We start from the raw sequence: 26,980 nt of genomic DNA on the forward strand, positions 1-26,980 counted from the left end.
GTGTCTATGTATTGACATTGTGTATTTTATGTTTGCCCAATTATGTATTTTCTTTTCATGTACGGATTGATCTGCCTGGACTGTACGCAGAACAATACTTTCACTGTACCTCAGTACACGTGACAATGAACAACTCCAAATCATGAATGTCTGCGCCTGACGCTTGGGCAGTGTGCACAACACCTTCATCCTGGCACACTCAATGATTCATGGTTTCTTTGAGGTACACCCCCAGCTGTGGGGTTGGCTCCTGGGCGACAAGGGTTATCTGCTGCAGTTGTGACTGATGATGCCTATCCAAAGGCCACAAACTGATGCGGGGGCCTACTACAATGATGCCCATGCAGCGACCAGGGTGGTGATCGAGCGGTGTTTCGGCATCCTCAAGATGCGGTTCAGGTGCCTAGACCGCTCTGGAGGGACCTCCAGTATAGCGCTCCACCCTCCACAACATCACATAGCAGAGGGGGGACGTGCTGGAAGAGGAGGATGAACAACAGGCTTCGTCCGACGAAGAGGAGGCGGTGGAGAGCGAGGATGGACTGGACATGGGGCCCAGGCAGGCACGGGAGGCCACACAATGTGTGCACCAGGGCCAACACGCACAGGATGCTCTGATCACCTCTAGGTTTTGGTACTGGGTAATGAACCAGGACAGGTGTTAGATTTGGAGGTAGGTGAGCACTTTGGTGATAGTGACCACAATTCGATTCCGTTTACTTTAGTGATGGAAAGGGATAGGTATATACCGCAGGGCAAGAGTTATATCTGGGGGAAAGGCAATTATGATGCGATGAGGCAAGACTTAGGATGCATCGGATGGAGAGGAAAACTGCAGGGGATGGGCACAATGGAAATGTGGAGCTTGTTCAAGGAATAGCTACTGCGTGTCCTTGATAAGTATGTACCTGTCAGGCAGGGAGGAAATGGTCGAGCAAGGGATCCGTGGTTTACTAAAGCAGTCGAAACACTTGTCAAGAGGAAGAAGAAGGCTTATGTGAAGATGAGACGTGAAGGTTCAGTTCGGGTGCTCAAGAGTTACAAGTTAGCTAGGAAGGACCTAAAAAGAGAGCTAAGAAGAGCCAGGAGGAGACATGAGAAGTCTTTGGCAAGTAGGATCAAGGATAACCCGAAAGGTTTCTATAGATATGTCAGTAATAAACGAATGACTAGGGTAAGAGTAGGGCCAGTCAAGGACAGTAGTGGGAAGTTGTGCTTGGAGTCCGAGGAGATAGGAGAGCTGTTAAATGAATATTTTTCGTCAGTATTCACACAGGAAAAGGACAATGTTGTCGAGAAGAATACTGAGATTCAGGCTACTAGACTAGAAGGGCTCGAGGTTCATAAGGAGGAGGTGTTAGCAATTCTGGAAAGTGTGAAAATAGATAAGTCCCCTGGGCCGGATGGGATTTATCCTAGGATTCTCTGGGAAGCTAGGGAGGAGATTGCTGAGCCTTTGGCTTTGATCTTTAAGTCATCTTGTCTACAGGAATAGTGCCAGAAGACTGGATGATAGCAAATGTTGTCCCGTGTTCAAGAAGGGGAGTAGAGACAACTCAGGTAATGATAGACCAGTGAGCCTTACTTCTGTTGTGGGCAAAATCTTGGAAAGGTTTCTAAGAGAGCGGATGTATAATCATCTGGAAAGGAATAATTTGATTAGAGATAGTCAACACGGTTTTGTGAAGGGTAGGTCGTGCCTCACAAACCTGATTGAGTTCTTTGAGAAGGTGACCAAACAGGTGGATGAGCTTAAAGCAGTTGATGTGGTGTATATGGGTTTCAGTAAAGCATTTGATAAGGTTCCCCATGGTAGGCTACTGCAGAAAATACGGGGCCATGGGATTCAGGGTGATTTAGCAGTTTGGATCAGAAATTGGCTAGCTGGAAGAAGACAAAGGGTGGTGGTTGATGGGAAATGTTCTGACTGGAGTCCAGTTACTCGTGGTGTACCACAAGGATCTGTTTTGGGGCCACTGCTGTTTGTCATTTTTATAAATGACCTGGAGGAGGGCGTAGAAGGATGGGTGAGTAAATTTGCAGATGACACTAAAGTCGGTGGAGTTGTGGACAGTGCGGAAGGATGTTACAAGTTACAGAGGGACATAGATAAGCTGCAGCGCTGGGCTGAGAGGTGGCAAATGGAGTTTAATGCAGAAAAGTGTGAGGTGATTCATTTTGGAAGGAATAACAGGAAGACAGAGTACTGGGCTAATGGTAAGATTCTTGGCAGTGTGGATGAGCAGAGATATCTCGGTGTCCATGTACATAGATCCCTGAAAGTTGCCATCCAGGTTGAAAGGGTTGTTAAGAAGGCGTACGGTGTGTTAGCTTTTATTGGTAGAGGGATTGAGTTGCGGAGCCATTAGGTCATGTTGCAGCTGTACAAAACTGTGGTGCGGCCGCATGTGGAGTATTGCGTGCAATTCTGGTCGCCGCATGATAGGAAGGATGTGGAAGCATTGGAAAGGGTGCAGAGATTTACCAGAATGTTGCCTGGTATGGAGGGAAGATCTTATGAGGAAAGGCTGAAGGACTTGACGCTGTTTTCGTTAGAGAGAAGAAGGTTATGAGGTGACTTAATTAAGGCATACAAGATGGTCAGAGGATTAGATAGGGTGGACAGTGAGAGCATTTTTCCTCGGATGGTGATGTCTAGCACGAGGGGACATAGCTTTAAATTGAGGGGAGCTAGATATAAGACAGATGTCAGAGGTAGGTTCTTTACTCAGAGAGTAGTAAGGGCGTGGAATGCCCTGCCTGCAACAGTAGTGGACTCGCCAACACTAAGGGCATTCAAATGGTCATTGGATAGACATATGGACGATAAGGGAATACTGTAGATGGGCTTTAGAGTGGTCTCACAGATCGGCGCAACATTGAGGGCAGAAGGGCCTGTACTGCGCTGTACCTATGTTCTAGGTTCATCGACTGAGAGTGGGAGAATGACCAGGGGCACGGACACTGCATCCCACCCACACAACTCCCCTCCGGTCACCCCCCTTGCAACCTCATAGAACATAGAACCTAGAACAGTACAGGCCCTTCGGCCCATGCTGTTGTGTTGACCATTTATCCTAATCTAAGACTACCTCCGTGATACATACCTGCCGCACTACGGGGTGTTGTGTTTGGTCCTTTATACCTTGTAAAGGTTCATCATAGATATCACAGAATTTACAGTGCAGAAGGAGGCCATTCGGCCCATCGAGTCTGCACCGGAAAGAGCACCCTACCCATGGTCAACACCTCCATCCTATCCCCATAACCCAGTAACCCCACCCAACACAAAGGGCAATTTTGGACACTAACTGCAACTTATCATGGCCAATCCACCTAACCTGCACATCTTTGGGCTGTGGGAGGAAACTGGAGCACCCGTAGGAAACGCACGCGGACACAGGGAGAATGTGCAGACTCCGCACAGACAGTGACCCAAGCCGGAATCGAACCTGGGACCCTGGAGCTGTGAAGCAATTGTGCTATCCACAATGCTACCGTGCTGCCAAACATTTTGCCAAACTTGTCCAAACCAGAATCTTTTATTTTGTCTCGTGTGGTGAGATAGTAATCTGTTACAGAGCACGTTCTCATGGGGTCTGCTTGTTACTCCTCTGGAACTGGCACCTAACACTGACCATTCACCTATATGTCTGATTACCCTCTCAATCTTCTTCTGAAAATGGCCGGATGTGTCTCCCATTATATGGGAGTCACTGGTCACATGACCTTAGTCTCGAGACCGCATGGTGCGTCTGTACCGCTACCTGCTGGTTGGAGCTTACCCACCATCCATCCATGATATAGCCCATAGGCATAACACCACATGGGGGTGCGACCCTGGATTGGCAGTACCAGCGATTATAATCCATGGATAGAGGTGACAACCTGCTCTGCAATGAGATCCCTGCATGCAAGCTGGCCGTTCTATCCCACGGTCCCATCACATTCCTGGGATGGCGGGGTGGGGATGGCAGGGGGGGAGGGTTGGGGGGAGCACACCAGAGCGGTGAGCGCTGGCTGAACTGTGGTCCCATATCCCTTCTGTGTCCAGCCCAACACAGCTTAGCCACCCTCACACCCTTCTGACAGAGCACCATGGCAGGTTGTAAAGGTGTGAACAGGTGTTTAATGTGAACAAATAGTTGTGCCCAAGCCCCATCACCAAACTGTGCCCTGCATCTGTGCCAACTTAACTGGTGTTTAACTTTCTGGCCTGACAGGCCCTAACACTACATCTAGGTGGATCCCCAGATGGTACATCATGAGTGAAGGTGGCCTGCTTTGATTCCCGCCCTGCGACAAGGTCCCCGTTGGCAGCCGTCTTCTGGGGACATCGGGCCTGGATGGGCACGGCTGCTGCTTCTGTGTCCCAGGTGGCGTGGTGTGGCCCTGTTTTGCCCGCTTCGCACCAGATGCACAGGAACAGGAGGGAGGAGTCTGAGGTGCTGCAGTGCTCTGGCTCCTCCCTAATGGGAGTCACTAGCAAGGGCTCCATAACCTTCTCCTCCATTGGGGTGCCCGATGGTCCCCGGGCTACTCCATGGAACGGGGGCGCGAACGGAGCTAACCCCTGAGGCTCCACCCCACCTGGAGCCTCCAGTCCTGGAGACCCGCTCTCGTCTCAGCCAGGGTCTGACTGCTCACGACCATGGACCACCTCCGTCTGGGACTGCGCCACATCACGCTGTGATTGTGCCACCACCTTCAGGGTTTGTGCCACATCAGCCAGTGACTGCCCCTGGGACTGGGCCACCTCCCTCTGCACCTGTGCCATGTCGGCCACCACCTGGGCAATGCCGCTAACATTCTCAGCCATGGCCCGCTGTGACTGGGCCATGCTCAGGAGCACAGCTGAAATATCCAGGTGACTCTGGCACATGGCTGCCTGTGAGAGGGCAGCCCTGTCCTGGGCCTTTGCCACCGCCTGCACAGAATGTCCGAGGTTGTGGACATGCTGATCCATGGCCAAATCCCTCGCCCCTGTGACTTTATCATAAGTGTAAGAACTGCAAGTGTTAATTAAGTGTCTAAATCAACCACTAGGGGAGCTAGATGTACAACTATATAAGGCATTGATGCTAAGCCTTGTGGGTGAGAGGTTGATGAGAAAGCTAGAGTAAAGACTGAAGTAAACATAGTGTGAGTGAGATCATAGTTAATACAATCGTGTCGAGATTAGTAGTAGATGAATGTAGATTATATGTTAATTATCAATTGTGTATTATTTAGGAGTAAGTGTCGAATCCAATTAAGTAGTGTTAATAAATTTATAGCTTTGTTCAATTTAAAAGCTATTTGTGGTCTTTGTGACCACTACGCTAACCATCCAGAATTTAACAACTCAAAGAACACCACAGCCCCCAAGGCCTCCACCGCGCACACCACGTGTGCGATGTTGGCCTGGGTGGCACGCCCGGTCGTCATCGCCTCCGGAAGGCAGTTGACCTCCTCTAACTGGACCTACAAGCGCTGGATGTTTGCTGACAACCCCTCATGTAGTCCCCAGTTCTGTGACGGCATCCCCATTGTCGATGGGACCTCTGTGTCCAGAAGCCTGAGACCCATCTGGACCGAAGCTAGTCCTTGGAGTCGGGTCGCCCTCCAAAGTCCATTCCTTCGGAGTTCCTACCTCCACCTGATGCACCGCTACACATGTGTGTTGTGCACCAGATAATGCCGCAGGAGATTCTTCAGTAAAGTGCTCAACCAGGATGGTGGTACAGACAGCTGTGACGGAACATCCGTATTGTCCCCGGACTGGTGCGCTGGGCTTCTGTTGCTGTCCGGTGCCGCCACATTGCTGGACATTTCCTGGGGTTGTTGCTGGGGGCGGGGACACCGGAAGGGCGCACCTTGTCACCCAGTGATCCTGCAAGACACAAGACATGACACATGATTGGAAAGTAGATTGGGGTGATGGTGTGGGGAGGTGGGGTGGTGTGGGGGTTCCAGGCATGCTATAGGGACACTGCCACTCAGCAGGGCTCATTTGGTGCCGAACTCCACCTCGGTGATCTCCCCGGGCCCAACGACCAAGTCTAGTGCCTGCCGCTTCATGATGGTGAGGGCCTTAAGTCCAGTGGGACCCCTCCAGTCTTCTATTTCTCCCCGCAGTTGTGTACCGCCTTCTCCTTGGGGCATGTGGGGGTGAGGGGAGACAGAAAACAGACAGTGTTAGGCAGCGGGATGCAGGCAGCACAGGGGGTGTCAGCTGGTGGCCTTTGTGAACAGGGCACCGGCGATGGAGGGCAGTATGACTGCTGGCATGTGGCGCAGGGTGGGCTGTGAGAAGACTGCCGGCATGTGGGCTCGGTCGCCTTCCTGGTTGTGAGAGGTGGTTACGGGTGTGTGGGGCGAGGGTTGATGCCAGGGGCACCATGCTGGCTACTCACCCTGGCCGCCTTGAGGAGGTCGTGGAGCTTTTTCCAGCATTGCGGTGGGGCCCAGGGTGCTCACAGCCTCTGCCACCCGCGACCAGGCCCGATGGACAGCAGCGGGTAGCAGCCTCCTTCCCATCCCGGGGTACAGGGTAGCCCACCTCACTTCTACACTGTCCAACAGGGTCTCAAGCACCGCATCTGCGGACCGGGGTGCTGCCCTCCGTGCTGCCACCTAGTTGGCCGGGATGAGTGTGTGTGGGGAGTGGAGTGCTAATATACGGCTGCAGCTTGTCAGCCCCTTGAGTGCTAATTCCGACCCTGGCAAATCAGACACTGTTTTTCATTTGAATTGCTCTAATTCCACCGGTGCCCATTAATGGATCCTAAATTGCTCCGGATCCTTCGTCGTAGAACACCAACGATTCAGTCCCGGAGTCAGCACTTCGACTCTAAAATGGAGAATCCAGCCCCTTATATTTAGAGGGCGTTTTTATTTTCAATAGAAATATTGGCTAGAATTCTCTGGTCATTGCGATTCAATTCTCCCGCCGACAGTGTACCCCCACCAGCGAGTTTCGCTGTGGCGTGAGGTGTTTACAACAAGAAATTCCAATGACAAGTGATGGGAAGATGGAATCCCACCTTCAGCAAGCGGCATGCAGTTGAGAAACACGCGGCGGGTGAACAAAGAACAAAGAACAAAGAAAAGTACAGCACAGGAACAGGCCCTTCGGCCCTCCAAGCCCGTGCCGACCATGCTGCCCGACTAAACTACAATCTTCTACACTTCCTGGGTCCGTATCCCCCTATTCATGTATTTGTCAAGATGCCCCTTAAATGTCACTATCGTAACCACAGAATGCCACCCATCATCTTCACCTATAATCCTTCAACTTCAATAGTTTGTTGGGAAAATTCCAAATTGATATATCATCCAACCCCGCATACTTTGCAGAAGATAGTCATTCATATACCTTTAAGTATTTTTGTTTTGCTATGTATTCATTCAGGGGATGTGGGTGTCGCTGGCTCGACGGGAGAAGACCCTGCAGCCAGCCAATGGTGGGCAGCCTCCGCAAAACACATGGCAGGAGGCGCAGGAAATCCCGCCGCATGTGTTGTAGGGATGCACACAGTGCTGATAGGGAGGGAGTTCCAGGATTTTCATATAATGACAATAAAGGAATGGCAATATTGCCATTGTCAAGGAGGTGCGTGACTTGGTGGGGAATTTGCAGATGGTGCTGTTCCCATGCCGTTGTCCTTCTTGGTGGTAGTTTAGAAGGTGCTGTTGAAGGAACTTTGGTGATCGTCCATGATGCTATGCATGGGTGGTTTAGCACCTAAAACCTAACTGGGTCCTGAAATTTCACGAGCAAAATTCCTTGATTTAAAGCTGTGCTGGCAATTCCCTTTCAGCACTGAACCCCTCAGGCCTGTGGGAGATGGGATGCAACATCTAATTAGCACTGGGCTAATGGAGAACTATGCCATTATAAGTGCATCATAGCTACTTCCTTGCCCAAAGTGGCTAAGAAATCCAGCCCCTGCTGCAAGATTCAGGGCAATTATCATCGAATCATAGCATTTACAGTTCAGAAGGAGACCCTTTGGCCCATCAAGTCTGCCCCGGCTCTTGGAATCATAGAATTTTTAGTGCAGAAGGAGGCCATTCGGCCCATCGAGTTTGCACTGGCCCTTGGAAAGAGCACCCTACCCAAGCCCACACCTCTACACTAACAGCAATTTATCATGGCCAATCCACCTAACCTGCATGTCTTTGGACTGTGGGAGGAAACTGGAGCACCCGGAGGAAACCCACGCAGATATGAGGAGAACGTGCAGACTCCGCTGAGACAGTGACCCAAGGCCTGAATTGAACCCGGGTCCCTGGATCTGTGAGGCAGCAGTGCTAACCACTGTGCCACCGTGCACCATGTTTAATTATCTCCACTCAACCCATCTCAGAAATGTTCCTGATCCCCCGTACTCTAATGTTCATTTTTTTGAGGTGTTGTTAGTGACAATAGCTGGAATCTTCTCAGGTGCCAAATGGTGATCTGCTAATATCTCCCAAATGGTGTGTTAAACCATAGATTATCATAGAACTTACAGTGCAGAAGGAGGCCATTCGGCCCATCGAGTCTGCACCAGCTCTTGGAATGAGCATCCTACCCAAGGTCAACACCTCCACCCTATCCCCATAACCCAGTAACCCCACCCAACACTAAGGGCAATTTTGGACACTAAGAGCAATTTATCATGGCCAATCCACCTAACCCGCACATCTTTGGACTGTGGGAGGAAACCGGAGCACCCGGAGGAAATCCACGCAGACACGGGGAGGATGTGCAGACTCCGCACAGACAGTGACCCAAGCCGGAATCGAACCTGGGACCCTGGAGCTGTGAAGCAATTGTGCTGTAGGCAGCTGTGCTAAACACTGCACCACCTTGATGCCCGTCGAGAGTCATGTAATCTTACATCACTTTCCCAAGATGTTGTGAACTGTCTGATTTATACATTCACATTTACGCTCTAAATTACATTAACTACACAAAAACGTAATCATCTTTATGCTTTCGGCATTCCAGCAAACTTCCCTGGCATGGATCCCATTCATTTGGGCTCTTACATACGAACATAAGAACTAGAAGCAGGAGTAGGCCATCTGGCCCCTCGAGCCTGCTCCACCATTCAATGAGATCATGGCTGATCTTTTGTGGACTCAGCTCCACTTTCCGGCCCGAACACCATAACTCTTAATCCCTTTATTCTTCAAAAAACTATCTATCTTTATCTTAAAAACATTTAATGAAGGAGCCTCTACTGCTTCACTAGGCAAGGAATTCCATAGATTCACAACCCTTTGGGTGAAGAAGTTCCTCCTAAACTCAGTCCTAAACTCCTCCTAAACTCAGTCCTGAACTCAGTCTTGAATACTCTTTATCATCTGATGGTTCCTGTGAGTTCAAGGATGGGGTTTTAACCAATGTTTGGATTCATCTCGTTGGACCCTGTCTCCTTTGACATTGTTGCACTGGTGCTTTAGCGGATCGAAGAACTGTTCTTGCCGAGCCACATGGGTACTGCGGACTGGGCCTACCAAATTCACATTCTGGTCTGCATTCTAGCCTTTCAACCACACTCCTTCTGGAGTTTCAGTGAGTGCATTGGAAAATCAACTTGGTCTGCCCCTCAAGGAAATTATAATCTCATAATTTCAAGACATAGGTCAATGACTGACTTTCTTTTGATTTCTTTCCACATCTAATGAAATGTGGCTTCCAGGCGGTAACATATATCTTGTAATTCCAACAGATACTTTTTAAAATGTATCTTGGGATGTGGGCATCACTGATAGTATGGCAAGATTCCATGAGCCAGTTGAGTTTTTATAACATCCATGATCATTCGCGACTGATACCAGATTTTCTTAAACTGAATTCAAATTGACCAACTGTCCTGGGATTTGAATTCATGTTCTCTTTTGTTAGATCAGAGTTCTCAATCACTAATCCGGTAACTTGATTATTGCCATAAGGATATACATGCCATTATAAACAATATGAGATGCATAATAGATGACTAACTCAATGTGTATTTTTAATGAGCTTTGTACTCTTGACTATAAATAGGATACACATAACATTCTAATTTGTCTCTTTTTCAGTGTTGTTGAATTACTGAATCTCTGGCATCATGACCCTGAGGATCTTCTCCTTGATCTTGGTTTTGGCAAAGAGGAGGCTGACATCTCAGCTAAAATCCCTGCTCGTTTTATCAATAGCTCTTCTGTTGCAACTGGAATAAATTTAGGAGTGTTTCTGGATGCACAGAAGCTACGTATGGAAATGGAGAGCCCCAACCTATACAGTAAGAAAGGCTCTTTGTTGGTTTAATAAGTGGGATATCCTTTAAGTTTTGGACTGTTAAAGTACAAGCATCAATTAGGTCTTTGAAAAAGCCTGATCATTTGAAACAGCGACTAGCATTTAGGTTTATAGATCTAACCCAGTTTCAAAAATCCCTTGTTCGATGTCATTATAATTTCATTCACCTGAGGAAGGAGCAGCGCTCCGAAAGCTAGTGACATCGAAACAAACCTGTTGGACTTTAACCTGGTGTTGTAAGACTTCGTACTGTGCTCACCCCAGTCCAACGCCGGCATCTCCACATCATTATAATTTAAAACTTCTCTTAAGTTTTCACCCAAAGTTCCAAGAACAGCTCTCTTCAATGTGATTACAAAAAGGACGCAGGATATCTGAAATAAAATCAGGAAATGCCAGAAAAATTCCACATGTCAGGCAGCATCTGTGGAGAGAAACAGAATTAACATTTCAGGCTGCCTTACCTGCTGAACGTTTTCACATTTTCTGTTTTTATTATGTAAGAATATTCCTCTATAGGTGATAAATAAAAAGACAAGCAATGGGACTAATACAGGGGCAAAGATGGCCAATGATTCAGAGATGAAACTAAGCAGTATTTGTGATGATAAGAATGGAAGTTTTTAAACTGAGCTCATGGTTGAAAAAGTGGCAATGCTGTGAATGACCTTGCTGTGCCTGGGATGGTAGTTCGGGAGATGGAAGGTGTCAGTGGCAGAGGAGAAATGTCCCTTTCAAAGCTGCCTTTAATCTGCCTCTGTCACAGTTTTCGGGCTTATATCTTTGCCTTTGCACTCTAACCTTTGATCTTCCTAGTCATTGGTGTTCTCTCATGTCCCTGCTTCTTAGTGCAAACTCCAAAAATATATTTTTTTAAACGGCAAGACTGGAGGACCACAACAGAAACAATTTTATGTTTCCAGCATGTCCCATGAAATGGGTACTTACATTTAAATTGCCACTGGCCAGTTGAGCTCCAAAGTAAGGTGGCTAATTGACTTTGAGACATCACAGATAAAACACGGAGTGGTTGATCTATTTATGGCAGCTCCTGTGTTAATTCTGATTTCTATATATAAGTCACTATAGTCCCAGGTGACCATAGGCTGCTTTCCCCTTTGAGGGGGAGAGCTGACTGGTGCTGATTTGATCTGAGGATCACCGCTCCTCAGGCGAGGGGCAAGGTTGAGAAGGCGAGGCCTTCACAAATAACCTCAGCCAGTACAGGAATTAAACCCGCGCTGCTGGCTTGCTCTGCAGCCTACTGACCTATACACGGGGAATGCATAGACACAGGAGTAACACGTGATTTGTCATTTGATCAGTGTCTGTTATGATAGCATTAATGGTGTGTGCAACAAGGTACAAAATCAAGCCAGTTTTGTTGATTAGGTATGCCAATTGATGACTTGCCCTGTGATTTCCACTATGGTTTTTGTGAGCTAGCTGGTTACCAAGCTATTGACAGCGTTTCCTTTTAATTAATGGATAGTCTGTATGTTTTACTTTTTTCTTGTTTATAATTTTTCGGTTTCAAATGCTAACACTGCAGTTAAGCTACATCTGAAGTTGCAGATATAACTAGTTCAGGCTGGAAGATGTAGTATCTCTCAATCTTTTTCTGTAGCACAGCCAAAACTAGTTATTTGTCATGAGGAACGAGGCCCCCTTTCACCTGGAAATTGCTCTTTATGTGCAGACCATTTAGCCCTTCAAACCTGTTCTACCATTCAATTGGATCATGACTCTTAACTCTATCTACCTTGTCATAATATGCACCCATGCACACCATGAGGTAAAAGCAGGCAGTGACAGACACCCAGGTGAGCCAATCAATATACAGAACAGAACACGACCAATCACAAGTCAGAACACCAAGGGGGGTTTCCAACTATAAAACACATGAGGCATCAGCACTCTGCCTCTTTCCACTGGTGATAGCTGCAGTGATAGTCAGGGTGTATAAATCATTCAACACCTTCTGCACGTGGATCAGAGCTAGCCTGGTCTAGATAGTTAGTGTTAGTTTACTTAGAGGAGTAGAGAGTCAACCCACAGGCAGCTGTGTGTTTCGTTACTGGAGTTCAATAAACTCTATTGAACCAACGCCTCTGTTTGCTGTGTGCTTTATCAGTCAACTGCATCGTGTTGCAGTCCGTGTTACCCCAGGGTGAATAACACGACATGATACCAGGCGTGACTACTGCTTCCAAGTAACTTACCTTCGAAAATTCACTGACGACCAGCAACTGCCTTCCAGCGGCATGGAAAAGATCCAGGCACCTCCACAGCTCCGGATCTCCAGGAACCTTGGCGCCAACTGGCGGGTCTTCAAGCGGAAATTCAGTCTGTACATTGAAGCCTCGGGCCTCGAAAGTGCATCCGATGCCCGAAACATTGCGCTGTTACTGTCGGCTGCGGGGGACCAGGCCATCCAAATCTTCAATTCACTCATGTTTGCCAACGGTGAGGACAAGACCAAGTTCCAGACCATCCTCTCCAAATTCGACAGTCACTGTGAGGTCGAGACGACCGAAAGCTTCGAGCGTTATGTTTTCCTGCAGCGCCTTCAGGGTATGGATGAGCCTTTCCAGTTTTTTCTCACTCATCTGAGCATCCTAGCCCAATCCTGCAACGACGGAGACACCGCTGACTCCCTCATCAGGGATCAGATTGTGTTTGGCGTCCACTCCGACGCCCTGTGGGAGCAGCTCCTAAAAATAAAAAATATGACCCAGCCAGTAGCCATCGATACATGCAAGGTCCACGAACACGCAAAAAGTCGCTATTCCCGCCTCAAGTCGGCAGAACAGGACCAGCTAGCCTCCCATGAGGCTGAAAGTGTACAGACCATCGCCCGAATGCGGGGCCTGAGCATTGACGAACAAAAAAAATTACAGCACAGGAACAAGCCCTTCGGCCCGCCCAGCCTGCGCCGATCCAGATCCTTTTTCTAAACCTGTCACCTATTTTCCAAGGATCTACTTCCCTCTGTTCCCCACCCGTTCATATGTCTGTGTAGATGCATCTTAAATGACGCTATCGTGCCTGCCTCTGGCAAACGTTCCAGGCATCCACCACCCTCTGCGTAAAAAACTTTCCACGCACATCTCCCTTAAACTTTCCCCCTCTCACCTTGAAATCGTGACCCCTTGTGATTGACACCCCCACTCTTGGAAAAAGCTTGTTGCTATCCACCCTGTCCATACCTCTCATAATTTTGTAGACCCCAATCAGGTCCCCCCTCAACCTCCGTCTTTCCAACAAAAACAATCCTAATCTACTCAACCTTTCTGCATAGCTAGCACCCTCCATACCAGGCAACATCCTGGTGAACCTCCTCTGCACCCTCTCTAAAGCATCCACATCCTTCTGGTAATGTGGCGACCAGAACTGCACACAGTATTCCAAATGTGGCCTAACCAAAGTCCGATACAACTGTAACATGACCTGCTCACTCTTGTACTCAATACCCCGTCCGATGAAGGCAAGCATGCTGTATGCCTTCTTGACCACTCTATCGACCTGCATTGCCACCTTCAGGGTACAATGGACCTGAACTCCCATATCTCTCTGTACATCAATTTTCCCCAGGACTCTTCCATTGACCGTATATCCGCTCTTGAATTGGATCTTCCAAAATGCATCACCTCGCATTTGCCTGGATTGAACTCCATCTGCCATTTCTCTGCCCAACTCTCCAATCTATCTATATTTTGCTGTATTCTCTGACAGTCCTCCTCGCTATCTGCAACTCCACCAATCTTAGTCTCATCTGCAAACTTGCTAATCAGACCACCTATACCTTCGTCGAGATCATTTATGTATATCACAAACAACAGTGGTCCGAGCACGGATCTCTGTGGAACACCACTAGTCACCCTTCTCCATTTTGAGGCACTCCCTTCCACCCTACTCTCTGTCTCCTGTTGCCCAGCCAGTTCTTTATCCATCTAGCTAGTACACCCTGAACCCCATGTGACTTCACTTTTTCCATCAACCTGCCATGGGAAACTTTATCAACCGCCTTACTGAAGTGCATGTATATGACATCTGCAGCCCTTCCCTCATCAATTAACTTTGTCACTTCCTCAAAGAATTCTATTAAGTTTGTAAGACATGACCTTCCCTGCACAAAACCATGCTGCCTATCACTGATAAGTCTATTTTCTTCCAAATGTGAATAAATCCTATCCCTCAGTATCTTCTCCAGCAGTTTGCCTACCACTGACGTCAAGCTCACAGGTCTATAATTCCCTGGATTATCCCTGCTACCCTTCTTAAACAAAGGGACAACATTAGCAATTCTCCAGCCCTCCGGGACCTCACCCGTGCTCAAGGATGCTGCAAAGATATCTGTTAAGACCCCAGCTATTTCGTCCCTCGCTTCCCTCAGTAACCTGGGATAGATCCCATCCGGACCTTAATGCCTTTTAGAATACCCAAAACTTCCCCCTTCCTTATGCCGACTTGACCTAGAGTATTTAAACATCCATCCCTAACCTCAACATCTGTCATGTCCCTCTCCTTGGTGAATACCGATGCAAATACTCATTAAGAAACACACCCATTTCCTCTGACTCCACGCATAAATTCCCTCTTTTCCCTTTGAGTGGGCCAATCCGTTCTCTAGTTACCCCCTTGCTCCTTATATACCAATAAAAGGCTTTGGGATTTTCCCTAACCCTGTTAGCCAAAGATATTTCATGACCCCTTTTAGCCCTCTTTATTGCGCGTTTGAGATTTGTCTTACTTTCCCGATATTCCTCCAAAGTTTCATCAGTTTTAATTCGCCTCGATCTTATGTATGCTTCGTTTTTCATCTTAGCTAGTCTCACAATTCCACCCGTCATCCATGGTTCACTAATCTTGCCATTTCTATCCCTCATTTTCACAGGGACATGTCTGTCCTGCACTCTAATCAACCTTTCCTTAAAAGACTCCCACATTTCAAATGTGGATTTACCCTTAAACAGCTGCTCCCATCCATATTCCCCAGTTCCTGCCGAATTTTGTTATACTTGGCCTTTCCCCAATTTAGCACTCTTCCTTTAGGACCACTCTCGTCTTTGTCCATGAGTATTCTAAAATTTACGGAATTGTGATCGCTATTCCCAAAGTTATCACCGACTGAAACTTCAACCACCTGGCCGGGATCATTTCCCAATACCAGGTCCAGTATGGCCCCCTCCCCGAGTTGGACTATTTACATACTGCTCTAAAAAACTCTCCTGGATGCTCCTTACAAATTCTGCACCATCTACGCCTCCAACACTACATGAGTCCCATTCAATGTTGGGGTAGTTAAAATCTCCCATCACGACCACCCCATTGCTCCTACATTTTTCTATAATCTGTCTACATATTTGTACCTCTACTTCACGCTCGCTTTTGGGAGGCCTGTAGTAAAGTCCCAACAATGTTAGTGCACCCTTCCTATTTCTTAGCTCTACCCCTATTGCCTCAGTGCCCGAATCCTCCATAGTACCCTCCATAACCACAGCTGTGATATTATCTCTGACCAGTAATGCAATTCCTCCACCCCTTTTACCTCCCTCTCTATCCCTCCTGAAGCATCTATACCCTGGGATATTTAGTTGCCAATCTTGCCCTTCCCTCAATCAAGTCTCAGTAATACCAATAACATCATATTCCCAGGTACTAATCCAAGCCCTAAATTCATCTGCCTTACCTGCTACACTTCTCGCATTAAAACAAATGCACCTCAGACCACCTGTCCCTTTGCGTTCATCATCTCTTCCCTATCTACTCTTCCCCTTAGTCACAATGAGTTTATTATCTAGTACCTTACTGGCTTTAGTTGCTGCCTCTTTACTGACCTCTAACTTCCTAATCTGGTTCCCATCCCCCTGTCACATTTGTTTAAAACCTCCCAACAGTGTTAGCAAAAGCACCCCCTAGGACATTGGTTCCAGACAATCCGATTTGTAATGGTCCCACCGCTCCCAGAACCGATTCCAATGTCCCAAAAATCTGAACCCCTCCCTCCTGCACCATCTCTCGAGCCACGTATTCATTCTGACTATTCTTGAATTTCTACTCTGACTGTCTCGTGGCACTGGTAGCAAACCTGAGATTACTACCTTTGAGGTCCTACTTTTTAACTTATCCCCTAACTCCCTAAATTCTGATTGTAGGACCTCATCCCGGTTCTTACCTATATCATTAGTGCCTATATGCACCACGACAACTGGCTGTTCACCCTCCCCCTTCAGTATGTCCTGCAGCCGATCTGAGAGCTCCCTGACCCGTGCACCCGGGAGGCAACATACCATTCGGGAGTCTCGTTTTCGACCACAGAAGCGCCTGTCTACTCCCCTTACGATTGAATCCCCTACAACTATAGTCCTGCCAGTCTTTTTCCTGCCCTTCTGTGCAGCAGAGCCAGCCACGGTGCCATGAGCCTGGCTACTACTGCCTTCCCCTGGTGAGTCATCTCCCCCAACAGTATCCAAAACGGTATACCTGTTATGGGGGGAGATGACCGCAGGGGACACCTGCACTGCCTTCCTGCTCTTTCTCTGCCTTTTGATCACCCATTCCCTGTCTCCCTCACCAATCCTAATCTGCGGTGTGACCAACTCACTGAACGTGCTATCCACGACCTCCTCAGCATCGCGGATGCTCCAAAGTCAGTCCATCCGCAGCTCCAGAGCCATCATGCGGTCTAACAGGAGCTGCAGCTGGACACACTTCCCGCACATGAAGGAGTCAGGGGCATCGGCCGCGTCCCTGAACTCCCACATTGAGCACGAGGAACATAACACGGGTCTGGGATCTCCTGCCATTTTTATACTTTACCTTAACCGATTACAAATATAATATCAAATAATGAATAAGTGAAAGGAACAAAGATTTTACTCACCAATCACAATCTTTACCAACACACGAAGAGTTAAATTTCTCCCAGCTACTGCTAACTGGAGCACTTTCCTTACCAGCCAATCAGGTCACTGCTTTGCTGTGATGTCACTCTTCAAGTTTATCCCCAAAGACCCTGTGGCTGCTGTTTAAGCAGCGAAGCAGCTAGTTTAAATACTCACTGCTCGACTCTGTAGCTCCGCACACTCCAACAGCTGAATTCCCGCCGAAAGGACTCGAATCCGCGAAGCAGCTAGTTTAAATACTCACCGCTCGACTCTGTAGCTCCGCCCACTCCAACAGCTGAATTCCCGCCGAAAAGACTCAAATCCGCGAAGCAGCTAGTTTAAATACTGCTCGACTCTGTAGCTCCGGCCACTCCAACAGCTGAATTCCTGCCGAAAACACTCAAATCCGTGAAGCAGCTAGTTTTTTTTTTTTAATTTTATTAAAGGTTTTCATAAAATATCAATAACAAAATGAAAAAAGAACCCAACAGGGTTAAGTACAAAATACAGTCCAGAAAAACAACCCTCCATACCCCCCTCCACCCCTGTACATAAATAATAAATTAACATTAACACCCCGACTTAATACAACAAGTATCTCCACCCCCTCAGACCCTCCAGTCTAAATAACAAAAACAAAAAATAATAAAGTGACCCCCTGAGTTGCTGCTGCCATTGACCAATGTCTATCACTCTGCCAGGAAGTCTATGAATGGTTGCCAACGCCTAAAGAACCCTTGTACCGATCCTCTCAAGGCGAATTTCACCCTCTCCAACTTAATAAACCCTGCCATATCGCTGATCCAGGATTCCACGCTTGGAGGCCTCGCATCCTTCCACTGAAGAAGAATCCTTCGCCGGGCTACCAGGGACGCAAAGGCCAGAATTCCGGCCTCTTTCACCTACTGCAATCCCGGCTCCTCTGCTACCCCAAATATTGCGAGCCCCCAGCCCGGCTTGACCCTGGACCCTACCACCCTCGACACCATCCTCGCTACGCCCTTCCAAAATTCCTCCAGCGCTGGGCATGCCCAGAACATATGGGTGTGATTTGCTGGGCTCCCTGAGCACCTAACACACCTGTCCTCACCCCCAAAAAACCGACTCATCCTTGTCCCGGTCATGTGTGCCCTGTGCAGCACCTTAAACTGTATGAGGCTGAGCATCGCGCACGATGAGGAAGAGTTCACCCTCCCCAGGGCATCTGCCCACGTCCCTTCCTCAATTTCCTCTCCCAACTCCTCCTCCCACTTACCTTTTACCTCCACCACCGAGGCCTCCTCCTCCTCCTGCATCACCTGGTAGGTTTCCGAGATCTTCCCCACTCCCACCCACCCCCCCACCGAGAGCACCCTGTCCTGCACTGTGTGTGGCCGTAGCTGCGGGAATTCCGCCACCTGCCGTCTGGCAAATACCCTTACCTGTAAGTACCTGAAGGTGTTCCCCGGGGGGGAGCCTGTACTTCTCCTCCAGCTCACCCAGGCTTGCGAACTTCCCGTCCACAAACAGGTCCCCCAACTTTCGTATCCCTGCCCTGTGCCACCCCGCAAACCCTCCACCTGTTCTTCCTGGGGCGAACCGGTGGTTCCCCCGTAATGGGGTCCCTGCCGAGGCCCCCACTTCCCCCCTGTGCCGCCTCCACTGCCCCCAGATTTTGAGGGCAGCCACCACCACCAGGCTCGTGGTATACCTCCTTGGAGGGAGTGGCAGCAGCGCCGTTGCCAGCGCCCCCAGACTCGTATCCACACAAGACGCCATCTCCAGCCTCTTCCATGCAGCCCCCTCCATCACCCACTTGCGCACCATCGTCGTGTTGGCGGCCAAGTAGTATCCACAGAGGTTGGGCAGCGCCAGTCCCCCCCTATCTCTACTCCGCTCCAGGAACACCCTTCTCACCCTCGGAGTCCCTCGCGCCCACACAAACCCCATTATACTCCTGTTAACCCGCCTGAAAAAAAGCCTTCGGGATAAACACGGGGAGGCACTGGAACAGGAACAAAAACCTTGGGACCACCGTCATTTTGATTGACTGCACCCTACCCGCCAGGGACAGCGGCAACGCGTCCCACCTCTTGAACTCCTCCTCCATTTGCTCCACCATCCTTGTAAAATTAAGCCTATGCAGGGCCCCCCAGCGCCTGGCCACCTGGACTCCCAGATACCTGAAGCTCCTCTCCGCCTTTTTTAGTGGGAGCTCGCCAATCCCCCTCTCCTGGTCCCCTGGATGAACTACGAACAGCTCACTCTTCCCCATGTTGCGCTTGTACCCCGAAAAGTCCCGAAATTCCCTAAGAATCCTCATTACCTCCGGCATTCCTCCCACTGGGTCCGCCACATACAGCAGCAGGTCGTCCGCATAAAGTGACATCCTGTGCTCCTCCCCACCCCGCACCAACCCCTCCAGTTCCTCGACTCCCTCAGTGCCATAGCCAGGGGTTAAATCGCCAGTGCGAAGAGCGGGGGGGATAAGGGACACGCCTGTCTCGTCCCTCGGAGGAACCAAAAGTACTCGGACCTCCTCCTGTTTGTGGCCACAATCGCCATCGGGACCTCATACAACAGCCTAACCCACCTGACAAACCCCTCCCCAAACCCAAACCTCTTCAGCACCTCCCACAGGTAGCACCACTCTACCCTATCGAAGGCCTTCTCGGCGTCCATCGCCACCACTAACTCCGCCTCCCCCTCCCTCGCCGGCATCATGATCACGTTCAAAAGCCTCCGCACATTCGCGTTCAACTGCCTCCCTTTCACAAACCCCATCTGGTCTTCGTGGATGATCTGCGGCACACAATCCTCAATCCTCGTGGCTAAGACCTTCGCCAGAATCTTGGCATCTACGTTTAGCAACGAAATCGGCCTGTAAGACCCACACTGCAGAGGATCCTTGTCCCGCTTCAGGATCAAGGAGATCAGTGCCTGGGACATCGTCGGGGGTAAAGCCCCCCCCCCCCCCCCCTTGCCTCATTGAAGGTCCTAACTAACAGCGGGCCCAACAGGTCCATATATTTTTCTAGAACTCGACCGGGAAACCGTCCGACCCCGGTGTCTTCCCCGTCTGCATGCTTCCTATCCCTTTGATCAGCTCCTCCAGCCCAATCGGGGCCCTCAATCCTGCCACCAGTCCCTCTTCCACCTTTTGAAACCTCAATTGGTCCAGGAAGCGGCCCATCCCTCCCTCCTCCCGTGGGGGCTCAGATCGGTACAATTCCTCGTAGAAGTCCCTGAAGACCCCATTGATGCCAGCTCCACTCCGCACCACACTCCCTCCCCTGTCCTTAATTCCCCCGATCTCCCGAGCTGCGTCCCGCTTCCGAAGCTGATGCGCCAGCATCCGGCTTGCCTTTTCCCCATATTCGTAAATCGCCCCCTGGGCCTTCCTCCACTGCACCTCCGCCTTCCTGGTTGTCACCAGGTCAAATTCGGCCTGGAGGCTACGCCTCTTCCTCAACAATCCTTCCTTGGGCTCCTCCACATATCTCCTGCCTACCCTCACCATCTCCCCCACCAGCCTCTCCCTCTCCCCCCGCTCCCTCCGCTCCTTGTGGGCCCTATTGGAGATCAGCTCTCCCCTCACCACCGCCTTCAGTGCCTCCCATACCATCCCCACTCGGACCTCCCCATTGTCGTTGGTCTCCAGGTACCTCTCTATACTTCCTCGGACCCGCTCGCTCACCTCCTCGTCCACCAACAGCCCCACCTCCAGCACAGTGTGTGCTGGTCCCTCTCCTCCCCCATCTCCAAGTCCACCCAATGCGGAACGTGGTCCTAATTGGCTATTGCCGAATACTCAGTATCCTCTAATCTCGCTATCAGCGCCCTACTCAAGATGAAAAAGTCAATTCGGGAATAAGCCTTATGGACGTGTGAAAAGAATGAAACTTCCCTAGCCCCCATGCAAATCTTCAAGGGTCCACCCCTCCCATCTGGTCCATAAACCCCCTCAGCACTCTAGCCGCCGCCGGCTTCCTACCCGTCCTAGACCTGGAGCGATCCAGTGCAGGATCCAACACTGTGTTAAAGTCTCCCCCCATTATCAGGCCCCCCACTTCCAAGTCTGGCATCCGACCCAACATACGCCGCATTAAACCCGCATCGTCCCAGTTCGGGGCATACACATTGACCAGTACCTCCCTCTCTCCCTGCAACTTACCACTTACCATTATGTACCTGCCGCCATTATCTGCCACAATGCTCGACACCTCAAACGACACCTTCTTTCCCACCAAGGTTGCCACCCCTCGATTTTTGTCATCCAGCCCCGAGTGAAACACCTGACCTACACACCTGTTCCTCAATCTTACCTGGTCTTCCACCTTCAGGTGTGTCTCCTGGAGCATGACCACATCCTCCTTGAACCCTTCAGGTGCGCGAACACGTGGGCCGGCTTAACCGGCCCATTCAGTCCCCTTACATTCCAGGTTATCAGCCGGATCAGGGGGCTACCCGCCCCCCCTCCCCCGCCGACTAGCTATGACCCCTCCTCGGCCAGCCACGCACCCGCACCCCACACCCGGCCCGTTTCCCACAGCGGCATACCCCCGTCTCGGCACCCCCCCACTCGCTCCAGCTCCTCCTTGACCATAGCAGCGGCAACTCGGTCCTTGTAGGTAACCCACAGTCACGCCAGCTGCAACTTGCCAAATTTCACCCCCTTCCTATGCACCACCGCCTTCGCTCGATTGTACCTGGCCCTCCTCTTCGCCACCTCCGCACTCCAGTCCTGATATATCCGAACCTCCGCGTTCTCCCACCTGCTGCTCCTCTCCTTCTTGGCCCATCTGTGCACACACACCCGATCGATGAACCGATGGAACCTCACCCGCGGAGGCTCGTTGGCCTTGGGCCTCCTTGCCAGCACTCTATGGGCCCCTTCCAGCTCCAGGGGACCCTGGAAGGACCCCGCTCCCATCAGCGAGTTCAACATGGTGACCACATAGGCCCCCACGTCCGGCCCCACCAGCCCCTCCGGGAGGCCCAGAATCCGCAGATTCTTCCGCCTCGACCGATTCTCCATTTCCTTGAACCGCTCCTGCCATTTCTTGTGGAGCGCCTCGTGCGCCTCCACCTTTACCACCAGGGCTAAGATCTCGTCCTCATTGACAGAGATCTTTTGTCGAGCCTCGCGGATCGCCACTCCCTGGGCCTTCCGTGTCTCCAGCAGCTTATCAATAGACGCCTTCATCGGCTCTAGCAGGTCCATTTTAATCTCGCTGAAGCAGCGCTGGATACCTTCCTGCTGCTCCTCTGCCCACTGCATCCACGCTGCCTGGTCTCCGCCCGCTGCCATTTTGTCCTTCTTCCCTCGCACCTTCTTCGGGTCCACCTCCACCTTTTGTGTCACCCCGCTCCTAGTTGAAGCCATATACTGACGTGGAGCTGTTGTAGACTCCTTCCCACACCGGGAAATGTCGAAAAAGTGCCGTTGGGGGCCCTGAAAAGAGCCCAAAAGTCCATTTTTGCGGGAGCCGCCGAATGTGCGACTTAGCTCCGCATAGCCGCAACTGGAAGTCTCGTGAAGCAGCTAGTTTAAATACTCACTGCTCGACTCTGTAGCTTCGCCCACTCCAACAGCTGAATTCCCGCCGAAAAGATTCAAATCCGTGAAGCAGCTAGTTTAAATACTCACTGCTCGACTCTGTAGCTCCGCCCACTCCAACTGCTGAAATCGCGCCGGAAAAAAAATAGGTGGCCATTTCGCGCGTTTTTCCAGGGGTCCCACATATGCGCACCACGGTCGGGAGAACGAAGCGGCTGAAGGCTACACTGCGCAGGTGCGAGCGGCGGCTGACCGCACCGCGCATGTGCAATGACGCACCGAGCGTCAAGACGTCGACGTGATAACGTGCCCCAACTGCGGCACTGCCCATTTAAAGCGGCAATGCCCTGCAAGAGGCAGGCGATGTATCAACTGCAAGAAGCTTGGCCATTATGCTGCTTGGTGCAGGTCTGCACCTCCGATGGGGGGCCATCGATCCCAGGTCCAACGCAGACGCGTTAGAAGTGTGCAGCAAGGGCTGCTGGATTTGGAACCTGATCCCGTCACGGATCCAGAGGACGACTGCCAGGAGTCCCCATATCAAGTGGGCATCATCGCCATGCATGACAAGGCCGCCTCAGCAACACACACGCTCATCCTCAATGTGGATTATGCGGACGAGTGGCGTGCCACAGTACAAGTCAACGATTGTAGAATCCGGTTCAAGCTGGACACCGTTGCTTCGGCCAATCTAATATCCCAAGCAGATCTGGCTCGTATCCAAAGGCAGCCAACAATTCTTCTGACGGCCTGCCAGTTGCACGACTACAATGGGAATGCCGTCACCGCATTAGGGTCCTGTCACCTACATGTAGCCAACAAGGCCATCAAGGCCACTTTACAGTTTGAGATCGTCAAGCCCGGCAAGGCTTCCCTGCTTGGTGCCCAGGCATGCAAGCTGCTCCATCTCGTCCAGCGTGTACATGCCATGCCCTCTGCCAACAGCACTCTTCAGGTCGACATTGAGGAGCTACTATTGCAATACCCGGATGTGTTCACTGGGATGGGTACGCTGCCCTACCGCTATAAAATTCTGCTCAGGTCTGATGCCACCCCTGTCTTCCATGTGCCACGCCGGGTGCCGGCGCCCCTCAAGGACCGTCTAAAGGCGCAGCTGCAGGAGCTCCAGGATCAAGGAATAATGTCCAAGGTGACGGAACCGACTGACTGGGTCAGCTCGATGGTCTGCGTCAAGAAGCCCTCTGGATTTGTATCGATCCCAAGGATCTGAACCGCAACATTATGAGGGAACACTACCCAATCCCGAAGCGGGAGGAGCTGACGAGTGAGATGGCACATGCCAAATTTTTTTAAAAGCTGGATGCATCCCGTGGCTTCTGGCAGATACAACTGAACGAGTCCAGCTGGAAGCTCTGCACGTTTAATACACCCTTCGGAAGATACCGTATGCCTGGGAGGGGTGAGTGCACAAAAGGTGTGGCAGGAGTGCCTTTAGACACGGAGTGCTGATTGGAACAGAGTGCATCTGAGTTTAGGTGAGTGACTGAGTTCGGGTGAGTGGCGAGAGAGGGCTGTGTTTTTGTTGGTGTTCGGGTTTATCCTTGAGGTTATATAAAAAAAATTTTTTAAATATTATTTAAATTAATTAACTAATTGAATATGGCTGGACAGGTGATGTGCTGTTGCTGTATGATGATGGAACTGGTGGATCCCATTGAGACCGTCAGTGACCACATCTGCAGCAAGTGTTGGCATCTCGAGGAACTTCGGCTCAGAATTGATGAGCTGGAGACCGAGCTGCACACACTGCGGCACATCAGGGAGGGGGAACATTACCTGGACGCGTTGTTTCAGGAGGCAGTCACACCCGGTAGAATAAGTACTGTTAATTCGGACAGTGGTCAGGGACAGAGTGGTGTGACTGCAAGGGAGGCAGGCAGGGGGATCCTGAGTTTAGGAGTTGAGGAGCCTCAGCCCTTGACCTTGTCCAACAGGTATGAGGTACTTGCTCCCTGTGTGGATGAGGAAGAGGGCTGTAGGGAGGATGCGTTGACTGACCACTGCACCGTGGTACAGGAAGCCATTCAAGAGGGGGGAGCAAAAAGACAAGTGGTATTGTAGGGGATTCTATAATTAGGGGGATTGATGGCATCCTTTGTAAGCCAGGTCGAGAGTCCCGCATGGTATATTGCCTGCCCGGTGCCAGGGTGAGGGACATCTCTGATCGGCTTGAAAGGATTTTGGAGAGGGAGGGGGAGGATCCAGTATAATCTCTGGATTACTACCCGAGCCATGTGCCAATTGGCATAGGGTTGAGAAAATTAGGGAAGTTAACACGTGGCTAAAGGAGTGGTGCGGGAAAGAGGGATTCCATTTGATGGGGCATTGGCATCAGTACTGGGGCAGGAGGGACCTGTACCGTTGGGACGGTCTTCATCTGAACCATTCTGGGACCAGTGTTCTAGCGAATAGGATAAATAGGTTGGTCACAAAGAACAAAGAACAAAGAAATGTACAGCACAGGAACAGGCCCTTCGGCCCTCCAAGCCCGTGCCGACCATGCTGCCCGACTAAACTACAATCTTCTACACTTCCCGGGTCCGTATCCCTCTATTCCCATCCTATTCATGTATTTGTCAAGATGCCCCTTAAATGTCACTATCGTTAAGGACTTTAAACTAGCAAGATGGGGGGAAGGGAAGTGTAAAGCAATGGACAGTATAATGGTTAATGGAGATCAAGGCAGCAGGTTACGTGACAGGTTATTATGTAGAGATATGGGTTCAAAGACAAGGAACATTAGGAGAAAGGGTAAGAGGAAAAATAATTTGCGAAAAGTTACTGATCAAGGTGTTAGGATTCATAACAAAGACATAAAAAACAGCATAAGTGTACTTTACTTGAATGCTCGTAGTATACGAAATAAGGTAAATGAGTTGAAATGTAAATTTAGCAAATCATCGTGAATGACTATGATTTAGTGGCCATTACTGAAACATGGTTAAAAGATGGTCACAACTGGGAGTTAAATATCCAAGGGTATCAGACTATACGAAAGGATAAAATGGACGGTAAGGGCGGTGGTGTAGCTTTGTTGTTTAAGGATGGCATCCGGGCAATAGTAAAGGATGATATTGGTGCTGTGGAGGACAAGGTTGAATCAATTTGGGTGGAAATCAGGAATAGTAAGGCGAAAAGGTCACTGATAGGAGTTGTCTATAGGCCACCAAATAGTAACAGGATGGTAGGGCAGGCAATAAGCAAAGAAATAACGGATGCATGTAGAAATGGTATAGCGGTTATCATGGGAGATTTTAATCTGCATATCGATTGGTTTAACCAGGTTGGTAAAGGCAGCCTTGAGGAGGAGTTTATAGAATGTGCCCGGGATAATTTCCTGGAACAGTATGTAATGGAACCTACAAGGGAACAAGCCGTCCTAGATCTGGTCCTGTGTAATGAGGCAGGATTGATTAATGATCTCATAGTTCGGGATCCTCTTGGAAGGAGCGACCACAATATGGTGGAATTTAAAATACAGTTGGAGGATGACAAGGTAAAATCAAACACTAGTGTTTTGTGCTTAAACAAAGGCGATTACAATGGGATGAGAGAAGAACTAGCTAAGGTAGACTGGGAGCAAAGACTTCATGGTGAAGCAGTTGAGGAACAGTGGAGAACCTTCCGAGCGATCTTTCACAGTGTTTAGAAAAGGTTCATACCGACAAAAAAGAAAGACGGTAGAAAGGGGAAAAATCAACCGTGGATATCTAAGGAGGTGAGGGAGAGTATCAAATTGAAGGAAAAAACATACAAAGTGGCAAAAATTAGTGGGAGACTAGAGGACTGGGAAGTCTTTAGGGGACAACAGAAAGCTACTAAAAAAGCTATGAAGAAGAGTAAGGTAGACTATGAAAGTAAACTGGCTCAGAACATAAAAGCAGTTAGTAAAAGCTTCTACAAATATATAAGACAAAAAAGAGTGGCTCAGGTAAATATTGGTCCCTTGGAAGATGAGAAGGGAGATTTCATAATAGGAGACGGGGAAATGGAGGAGGAGCTGAACAGGGTTTTTGGGTCAGTCTTCACAGTGGAGGACACAAATAACATGCCAGTGACTGATGGAAATAAAGATGATTGTAATCACTAAGGAGGCAGTATTGGGCAAGCTAATGGGGCTAAAGGTAGACAAGTCTCCTGGCCCTGATGGGATGCATCCCAGAGTGTTAAAAGAGATGGCTAGGGAAATTATAAACGCACTAGTGATAATTTATCAAAATTCACTCGACTCTGGGGTGGTCCCAGAGGATTGGA

The 26,980-nt window shown here is 49.7% G+C and overlaps 1 protein-coding gene across 4 annotated transcripts in view; it reads left to right on the forward strand.

Moving 5' to 3' along the window:
• itprid1 (ITPR interacting domain containing 1) overlaps window positions 1-26,980 on the forward strand; it is a 302,950-nt gene that overhangs the window by 158,155 nt on the left and 117,815 nt on the right. For all 4 annotated transcript variants that reach the window (XM_072467364.1, XM_072467365.1, XM_072467366.1 and 1 more), the window contains one exon: window positions 10,057-10,259. In XM_072467364.1, the coding sequence (XP_072323465.1) occupies window positions 10,057-10,259 (203 nt within the window). The remainder of the gene's footprint in view (window positions 1-10,056; window positions 10,260-26,980) is intronic.

This window comes from Scyliorhinus torazame, chromosome 11 (assembly GCF_047496885.1).
Source record: "Scyliorhinus torazame isolate Kashiwa2021f chromosome 11, sScyTor2.1, whole genome shotgun sequence".
NCBI classification, from domain to species: Eukaryota; Metazoa; Chordata; class Chondrichthyes; order Carcharhiniformes; family Scyliorhinidae; genus Scyliorhinus; species Scyliorhinus torazame.